Source organism: Rhinolophus sinicus, chromosome 2 (genome assembly GCF_057876585.1).
Source record: "Rhinolophus sinicus isolate RSI-liver-muscle chromosome 2, RSI-T2T, whole genome shotgun sequence".
Taxonomy (NCBI): Eukaryota; Metazoa; Chordata; class Mammalia; order Chiroptera; family Rhinolophidae; genus Rhinolophus; species Rhinolophus sinicus.
In genome coordinates, this window is record NC_142502.1 from 108,018,547 (window position 1) to 108,028,016 (window position 9,470).

At 50.7% G+C, this 9,470-nt stretch overlaps 1 protein-coding gene across 1 annotated transcript; it reads right to left on the reverse strand.

Annotated features, from left to right (window-relative positions):
- Positions 1 to 336: 336 nt before the first annotated feature.
- Positions 337 to 2,888, reverse strand: LOC141566973 (ubiquitin D-like). The gene is made up of 2 exons (XM_074332658.2): positions 2,697 to 2,888; positions 337 to 1,357 (listed from the first exon to the last, which is right to left on the reverse strand). The coding sequence occupies exons 1-2, from the start codon at positions 2,712 to 2,714 to the stop codon at positions 887 to 889; spliced, it is 489 nt and encodes a 162-aa protein (XP_074188759.2). The 5' UTR covers positions 2,715 to 2,888; the 3' UTR covers positions 337 to 886.
- Between the last annotated feature and the right edge of the window lie 6,582 nt (positions 2,889 to 9,470).

The window sequence follows — 9,470 nt, forward strand, 5'->3', positions numbered from 1 at the left end:
GTTGGGGTCAATCCAGACACCAAGCCCCACCTCCCTCACCCAAACAGATGCCCCCAACCAGCAGAAGACCTGCCAGGCCCTAAGGCAGGCAGGACAGACACTGGTCCACAATCCCCCACCTTTCAGAAAGTCCTTTCTCTTCTGAAGCAGTCTGCCCCCAAGAATCCCCCACTACAGACACAAAATCTCTAGATTCCCAAGGAAAATATATTTCCATGCCCACCATAATCCCCAGAAATAAGAACACTTTTCACTGGGTATGGGACAAGTAAGAGGGGGCACGGTGCCAGGTTTCATTTCATACCAACCAGCTTTAAATAAGGCGAGGGAAAGTAGTTTAATTGAATTTCTAAATTCTTTATTGACTAGATTGTAATCATGTAATTAACTCACTTCATAGTAAACCGTTTCATTGTTCTCTATAAGGAGAAATTCAATTTGGTTCAACAATTACCATGTGATATGATAGATGAAGCACTGGTTTAAACATAGATGGAAACACAGAAATTAGTAGAACTTGGATCCCAGCCTAAAACTTCCTATGTTGTCCGATAAGAAAGGAAATAGGGGTTTTTCTGTATGTCAGAGGGAACCAAGGAAGGACTGAATTGCAAGCTGGCTTTGAATGCTATCTCTAATGTGCCTTAAATTTTTATTTTCTGTTTTCAGTAATATACACAATCCTGCCACTTAATCAATTATGTTAGAATCAAAGAATCATAGAGTTAAAAAGTATTCTGCAGTCTGACTCCCCACTCTAAATCTACTCTTTCTATTTACCTCTTTCTCACTAATATTGAGGAATCATCAAAGGTTGTGGTTGGTGAGTAAAAGCGAAAAGGAAATAAGCTCCTTTGCTCCAGAGATCACCCCTTCCCTAGGTTGGTCACCCTCCCTTGCAGTGGTATGTCAAGAAGAGTAAATGGCCCCTTCTGATGTTATAATCTCCCATGATCTTCCCATCTTCCAGTCTCTTTCCATTGCAAGTCACAATCTGTTTCTCAGGGGTTACAGCAGTTTTGGTCTCAATCATCTTTTTCACCTCGGGCACTGAACTGGACCTTCGCACCTGGAGGAGGTGCCTCTGCCCCTCATCACCTGACTCCTCCAGAAACAGGGGCAGCTCCTCATCACTGGGCCTCACCACCTTCAGGGTGAGGTGAATGGTGGTCTCCTTGTCAATGCCGTAAGATGATAGCTTTCTCTGGGGGTTCAGGGTCTTCGAGCCCAGCAGGAGGACCTGGTCCTGCACAGGAACCTTGGTCTGAGACCGCACGTGTTCACTGATCTTCCTTACTCTGTCATGCGAGTTGGCAGTGAAGGTCATTGGTCCCCATTCCTGAGAATGGACATTCACCTGGACAATGAGGGCCAAGAGACAGTCACCAGGATGCCTGCCCCGTTGCATACCCCTCGTTCCCCCTCCTTAGTTTCTCCTGCCCTTCACTGCCTGTCTGGTCCTCTGGCTGATTTATAACCAGCTGTGTCCCTCCCTCTCTTGGAGCTTCTCTTTTTGAATTTCCAGGTTATAACACAAACAAGAAAGGCAGTCTTATTCCCTATAACCATACCTCTCATTCATCCCAAAAACATCATTAATAATTTCCCACCATATTTACCTGCCTCCTACCCAGATAAACTTTGTCAAATGTCAAAAAATAAATACAACTTCAGAGTATCCAAAGGTGTACGCCAGATTCTAAAACTAACTCCCAAAGAGAATTTCCAAGATCTGGCACCTAAGGGGAAACTCACGGGACTGCCCTCCATGTCCATGTTACAAGCAAACATGTTCTCTGTACTGTTTGTTTCTCTTTTAATATCTCACTGCTTTATAGTAATAACTTATTAGGTTGGTGCAAAAGTAATTGTGGTTTAAATTTTTAAAAAATTTGCAAAAACTGCAATTACTTTTGCACCAACCTAATACATAGTACAGCGACACTGTTCAATGTTACTTGTTCTTCTGTATTTCCCCTGTTTTTGTATCTATCTATTGTAGAAAATGATTTCGTCCTTAATTAAAACAGGGCCTCACTCACAGAAGGTAAGGACTCTATCTAAATCTTACTTCAGTAATCTGAAAATGGGGAAGCTAACCCCTATGTTGTCACTTGAAAGCCTGGCAGGACCTCCCTCATGCTCCATTCAAACATATCTTCCCAATTTACATGTCACAGATATTTCTTCACTGGACTGTCATTCCTGTGCTAAGCATTGCCTTCATTCCAGGTTCTTTTCATAGTGTTTATATTCTTACTTAAGGTAATGTGTCAGGTCATTAACAACTCAGGATAAATGAGTTGTGTGAACGTCCCTGTTGGGAGGAGAAGGAAGTTCAAGTTTAAGCCACGAGCCCCTAAACAGGATAAGGAAAAAGGCTTAATACAATATTTCCATCGTTCCAAGTCTTGCCAGCCCCGCTGAGCACAAAGCATACTCCCACTTCCTACCACTGATCCCTCACGACAGCCGGTCCAAGATCTGACCCAAAAGAGAACTCAGGAGCCAAATGCCCAGCTTCTCTTCACAGAACCTTCCCTCACATTGTGTAGATATCAATGCCTATCTCATCCCCTCAAGAAGCCTTCCCAGCCACCATGTCCCCCTGGGCATGTCCCTCATCCATTCCTGATATCCCCATCCCTTCGAGGTGCTTTCCCTCTCCCTACCCCTATTGTCAAATCCCAACTTACACAGAGGGAAGAAGCCATCTCTGCACTGACGGGAGCAGCAGGAACCAGAGCCCAAGAAAACAGAGGCTGAGGAGAAGACTGCGCCGCTTATATACAAGAGGCTGAGCTGGAAATCCCCTGCCTGTGTCTAGTTTTCTGGTGCTCTTTGTTCTTGCATGGTCTCGTGGATTTTCTTTCACTTTCACTGGAGTGAGTCAAAAAACAAAAATACTTTCTGATCAAGTGCTTCTCCTGTCAGCCAATCCATTTGCCCTCCTTCGTCCAAATATGGGATGGTCCTTCTCTGTTGAGAATTTTTCCCTGATCAACAACCCGCTGCTTCCTGTCCTGGCTTATGACTGACCAGCATGCAGCCTTGGGCCTCAATGGCTTAAAGACCTTTGATGCTTGGTGCTCTTCTCCTGCTGCTTTTAAGAGCCCTCATCAGTCAGGTTTCTTCCTGAGAGCAGGGCTGCCTAGGAGAGGACAGTCAGAGTTGGTGGGGCGTGAGCAGCCTGTTCACACTATCCTGGCAGGATGCATGAAGCATGACGTGAGAAGACATAGAATAAATAACCCTGGATCGGTCCCACTGATGGGAGCCACTTACTACATTACCTTGGGCAAGTCTGTCTACCATTTTAGATATTGGTTTTCTGGTTTACCAAATGAGATGAGTGGAAAGAATTCCTAAGTGTCTTCCAGTCTCACAAAACGTTGTTATAAAACCTCCTTTACAAAGACCTTTAGATTCCCGGGTCTTGAGCTCTCTATCACTCTTCCTATCCTGTCCTGGGAACTGCAAACTGAATCCACCACGACTGGAGAACGTTCCAAAGCCATGAAACAAAGGCTGACTCCCACCGTCCACACGCTAAAACAATCACACACGCACCCTCACGCCACAGGGCCTCTGTTTGCCCACCTTCACTCCCGGATCCTCCTCACTACTGTGATCTCAGACATACCTACAGGCTCTGCTCACTCCCCGCTCCTGAGATCTGGACGGGGACGATCAGGGCATGAGCTGGGCACCTTCAGGGAATTCACTCAGTCACTCTTGATCCTCCTACCATTCCAGACGACTCACTTCCCTATCCCCACTCTCAGGACATTGCCAAAAAACCCATTAAAAAAAGCATTTATTAAAAGTTCTCCAGAGTTTTCAAAGTTAAAAGCCCGTAAAAATGCCAAGTTATCACCTTCGTTTGCTGTATTTTCACTGATGCCTTTACTGCGCCTTCATTCACGGATGGATCACAAATGATCCCATATTATTCCAGTGGTTCCCATCTAGCAGAACTTGGATCACAGAAGTGCCTACATAGAGTAATGGGATCCAAGAGCATATTCCAATATTTCAAAAAGCTTAACATGAACAATGTTCTTCTATGTGAAGCTCTTATTAGATAATCAGGTAATAAACTTGGAAAAGCTGACTTTTATTTGAACGCATTTTGTGGAGTTGGCATGCTTCTTTAAACACATAGGATGAGTACGAAGGGTGAAGAGTGCTGTTGGAATAGGCAGGAAATCTTTGTTCCTTATTCTCCTTTCAGATACCTCTCCAGGTTCCTATTGTCCTGTGTTTAGAAACCAAGATTGGGACCTTTGGCTGCAGCACAGCAGAAAGGGGCTGGTCTGCACCCACTGTCCAATAGGCTTTGGGTATTCTGAGACATCACCAGTGACTAGGCAGAAAATGTCAGATCAGGTTGAGGATGATAAACAGGAAGCCCTGCAGCAGGAAAGGGATGGGGGATGGGCCTGGGAAAAGAGAAAGTAAAAGCTGTATGTGCCTGACTGAAGTAAACTGCTTTCAAATCTCAAATTTTACCTGCACCCGTTACCCTCTCAGATCGTCCCGTCATTTCAGGGAAAGAAGAAGGAGAGTAGATGTCTAAAGCTGTTTAGAATTAAATGACTCTCTTCTCTTACCTTTTCCTTGTTTTCCATTCTTGCCTCAGTAGCCTACTGTCGTGCGGGGCGGCCAGTGGGGTCTCTGCTCCCGCTCCCCACATAAGAACGCAGGACATGGTGAGGCCAAAAAGGAACACCCACGGAGCCATAGGTAGGGGAGTCATACCACTATGGTCTCACTGGAGGCTGGGTTCACCGGACGTGCGACCTGCCGTCCGCCTTTCCGCCAACCGACCTACGACTCTCCTCCACTCTCCTCGACTCTCTTCCTCTCTCTCGGCTCTGCTCGGCTCTACTTGGCTCCTCGGCAATCCTCGGCAATCCTTGGCAATCCTTCGTAGCCACAGCAGTTATACCAGCGGCCAGTCGGCTAACCGGCCACAGCCGGCGGCCAATCAGCCACAGCCGACGGCCATCCACCACCTGAGCCAGCACCCTTCCACGTGAGGCCGAGAGTCTATAAACTACTTTCTGGGGCTCTGTCCCCACGCTCCACCCCTACAGGGTCTTGCCTCACAATCTACGCGACAAGCGTCTTCTGCGAGGGTCCCTGTGCCGTATTAGCCTACTGACACCTACGAAAAGAAACAGTAGTCTTAGGAACCAACAATGGCAAATCCCTTCCATCTGGGAGGATACATGCTAGCTTTTTGTCCTGGAAAAGGAGGGTCGCTGCCACTGGCACCTTTCCCGGTTTGTGGTACCAGACCTTTATGGCAGTACTTGGGGTCCCTTGCATAGTTTCAACATGTAACAGAACAGGGGACCCCATAATAGGCCATAGTGAGAGCACATAGTTTCCTCGCAAAATCATCCCGGTATCGGGACCTCTGTGTACTACAGTCACTTGCGGTGGCCACTCAGCCACCGCCCCTGGCGTCACTTGCAAATCATGAGTCAAACAGGCCCCCCATGGGGCTATCAGGCCCAACCACCGACAGTGGGGGTTTTTGACCTGCCAGGGCCAAGTCCATTGCTGCTGTTCCCCTGCTTTCAAGCATGTGGGTGTTGGCAGCAAAATATTCCCATTTCTGCCGTAGCCTGGCTTTAACAGAGTCTCACATTAAATCATGAATTGGAGGCACTGCAGCGTGCCAGGGTGGCGTCACCTTATTTAACTCCCTATAGTCCACAGTCATTCGCCAGGTCCCATCTGGCTTCTTGACAGGCCATACTGGGGAGTTAAAGGGACTGTGCGTTGGCCTCACAATATGTGCCTTTTCCAATTCCAATATTGTAAGACCAATCTCCTCCTTTCCTCTTGGCAGGTGGTACTGTCACACTGTAACCACGCGCCAGGGCTGTGGCAACACTTGGAGGGTGGTGAGCATGCCCGCGTGTCACCGCTTTCACCACCCGGATCCGGAGACGGAACTCTCCTACCGACGTCTGTAAGCTGAGGCCATGTAGCACGTCCACCCCTAGAATATACTCCGGAACGGGGGAGACATAAACCTTGTAGGTACGAGGAGGAAGCCTTCCTATACCCAGTGGTAAGGAAATGGCTTTCACAGTCACAGTTTTTCCCCCATAGCCATCAATGCAGACTGCTGGTCCGGGGAATAGTTCTGAATTCCCATAAACGAGACTGCAGTCGGCGCCAGTGTCAACTAGGGCCAAAACCCTCTGTACATTCGAAGGGGACCAATGTATGGACAGTTCCACATAGGGCCTCTGGTCCCTGCTCGTCCCCTCTGACCGGGTACCTTGGCCCCACCACTAATCAAGCTGAAAGGAGTCAGCCTCAAGCGGCTGCATGAAGTCCTGGAGGGACACGGGTCGCACTTTCCCAGACTCCTCCTTTATGCTTCTCCGGAATTGTTGTTCCGGACGCAACTGTTTCCAAAGTTCCAGCAGGAGTGCATTGGGTTGTCGGTCTGTTTTCTTCCTATCGACCCCTGCTGCCACGAGATCACGCCACATCTGTGCGCGTGTTACTCTCTGAGGCCCGCGACCTCGCCCCTTTACCTTTGGTTTGGGCTTCCAGGTCTCAACTGTGCAGACCTCCTGTCTTAACTTCCTTCGCCTCCGGCTTTCAACATCCCCTAGGGTGGCCATGGCAGTTGTAACTTCATGGATCCGTCGCCCTACATACGGTGTAAGAATAGCAACCAAGGATCCAAAAGCACTCGCAGGTGCAGTATCCAAAACCAGATCTCTCATGCTGGCAGTAAAAAGCTCGTCATCTGGGCCCTGCATGTTGAGGTTAGAAATAGCATGTCTCATACCCATTTCACGGATTATTTGCGTAAGTTCTGTATATGACTGCCATTGACTCACAGTGTCTGGCAGCTCGCCAGCCTGTCCCCATACTGTGCGTACCGCAGCTGTGAGCCACGCCATTAGAGAATGGTTGCCCTGGTTGTTGGCCAACCTATGGCAGTTTTGTAACCTTTGTCGCAGGGACGGACGCACTGTCATGAAGGCTAGCTTTTCTATCTCGCCTGGGGAGCAGAGAATGTTGTCTGCTCCCTCATCCCATAAACGTAATAGCCAAGCTGAGACTGGCTCTCCAGGGCGCTGTCTGTACCGCCTCCCCAGCTCCTGCAACTCAGTGGGAGTGTATGGGGTGTAGGTTGTGAACTCAGTCACAGCTGGGTTGCCGGCAGCAACGCCCCTGGGGCCCAAAGGTTGCTCATGCTTTACCCTTTGCTTAAAGATTGGCCGGGCGTGGGGGTTGGGAGCTACATTGTCTCCACTGGCTTCCTCCGCCTCTGCCTCAGAGTCTCCACCTTGGGGCCCCTGTTCTAACAGGCGGACCTGGGCTTCCAGCGCTTCCAACCGGGACACCTGGTCAGGCACCTGGCCACTTCATTAAGCCCATTTTCCGTGTTGAGACTCAAGGCCGTGAGGAACATCCAACCCACGCGGCCGGCTGTAGCCTTCTCCTCCTCCGGCAACCGCTCAGCCAGAGCCTGCAGGGCCCTCTCCACACTGGCCGGAGAGCCGTCCATGTCCTCCCACCCCTCCTTGGGGGTCCAACTCCTGAGAACAGTGGCCACCTGTCGTGCGGGAGACCCTGCTCGCTGCGCCATTTGTCGTGCAGGGCGTTCGGCGGGGTCTCTGCTCCCGCTCCCCATACAAGAACGCAGGATATGGTGAGGCCAAAAAGGAACACCCACGGAGCCATAGGTAGGGGAGTCATACCACTTTATTCTCTCTGGCAGCACTATACTCTCACTGGAGGCTGGATACACACTGTCTGCAAACCGCCATCCACGCTTGCCAGCCTCGCCGCCATCTTCTTGCTAGCCCCCATTCTTCTCTCTCTCTTCCTTCTCTCCTCTCCGTAGCCACAGCAGTTATATTGTGGCCAATGGCTCACTGGTTACAGCTGACGGCCAACTAGCCACAGCTGATGGCCATGCAATCACAGTTGGCCATTTACTACCTGAGCCAGCACCTGTCTATGTGAGGCCGAGAGCCTGGAAACTACTCTCTGGGGCTCCGCCCCCACACTCCACCCCTACAGGCTCTCGCCTCACAATCTACGCGACAAGCGTCTTCCGCGAGGGGACCTGTGCGAGGAGCCTGGGGGTGAATGCAATATCCTGGACACAGCCAGGCTCTCTGGGCACAGCCAGGGTTTCTCAGGGCACCACCAGTGCTTCTGGGCATGGCCAGACTTCCTGGACTTCTTAGGGTACCACCTGTCTTCCCGGACACAGCCAGGGTTTCTCAGGGCACCACCAGTACTCCTGGGCACTGCCAGACTTCCTGGACTTCTTAGGGTACCACCTGTCTTCCCGGACACAGCCAGGGTTTCTCAGGGCACCACCAGTACTCCTGGGCACTGCCAGACTTCCTGGACTTCTTAGGGTACCACCTGTCTTCCCGGACACAGCCAGGGTTTCTCAGGGCACCACCAGTACTCCTGGGCACAGCCAGACTTCCTGGACTTCTTAGGGTACCACTAGTTTCCCCGGGCACAGCTAGGGTTTCTCAGGGCACCACCAGTACTCCTGGGCACAGCCAGACTTCCTGGACTTCTTAGGGTACCACAAGTTTCCCCGGGCACAGCTAGGATTTCTCAGGGCACTGCCACTTTCTCTGGGAACAGCCACACTTCCTGGACACAGCCAGGGCTTTCAGGGCACTGCTACTCTCTCTGGGAACAGCCCGACTTCCTGGGCACAGCCAGGGTAACTTCAGGGCTCTACTACTCTCTCTGGGAACAGCCCGACTTCCTGGGCACAGCCAGGGTACCTTCAGGGCTCTACTACTCTCTCTGGGAACAGCCCGACTTCCTGGGCACAGCCAGGGTATCTTCAGGGCTCAGCCAGACCTCTCAGCGCACTGCCACTCTCTCTGTGCCTCTCGGGGTACCCTGCTGGAACAACAGCGACTCACAATCAAGGTGCTTACATATTCTCAATGGTGGCCAGTCAAGAGACAAAAGCAAATATCCCCCAGTTCCACTAACAACAGTTCCCAAACAAACAGTCAAGCAGTCCATTAAATTAGGGATGGAAGGCAATTCCCCATAGTCCATAGTCATTCACCAGGGCTGTCCTGGGGGTGAGGGATGACCTTGACCTCACCCTCATCTCCCATGGAGGACTCAGCAAGCGTTACCTCCTGGGACTATAAGTCCTGCATCCGGGCTGCCTGAGCAGGAACTTCCCCGGCCCACAGGGCTGCAACGACCTTTGCTTTCTCCGGCCTGTGCTGGTTGGGGAACCGTCCACATCTTTCCACCTCTCCACGGGGCTCCATCTCTCCAGCAGCTGCATGGCTTTTCCTGTGCTGGTGGGAGAACCGTCCACGTCCTCCCACCCCTCCACGGGGGTCCAGCTCTCCGGCAGCTGCTCCTCCTGGTCTTCCTGAGATTGAGTGTTCATGCACACAAACTGCTCCACCGTCCTTTGGAGAGCT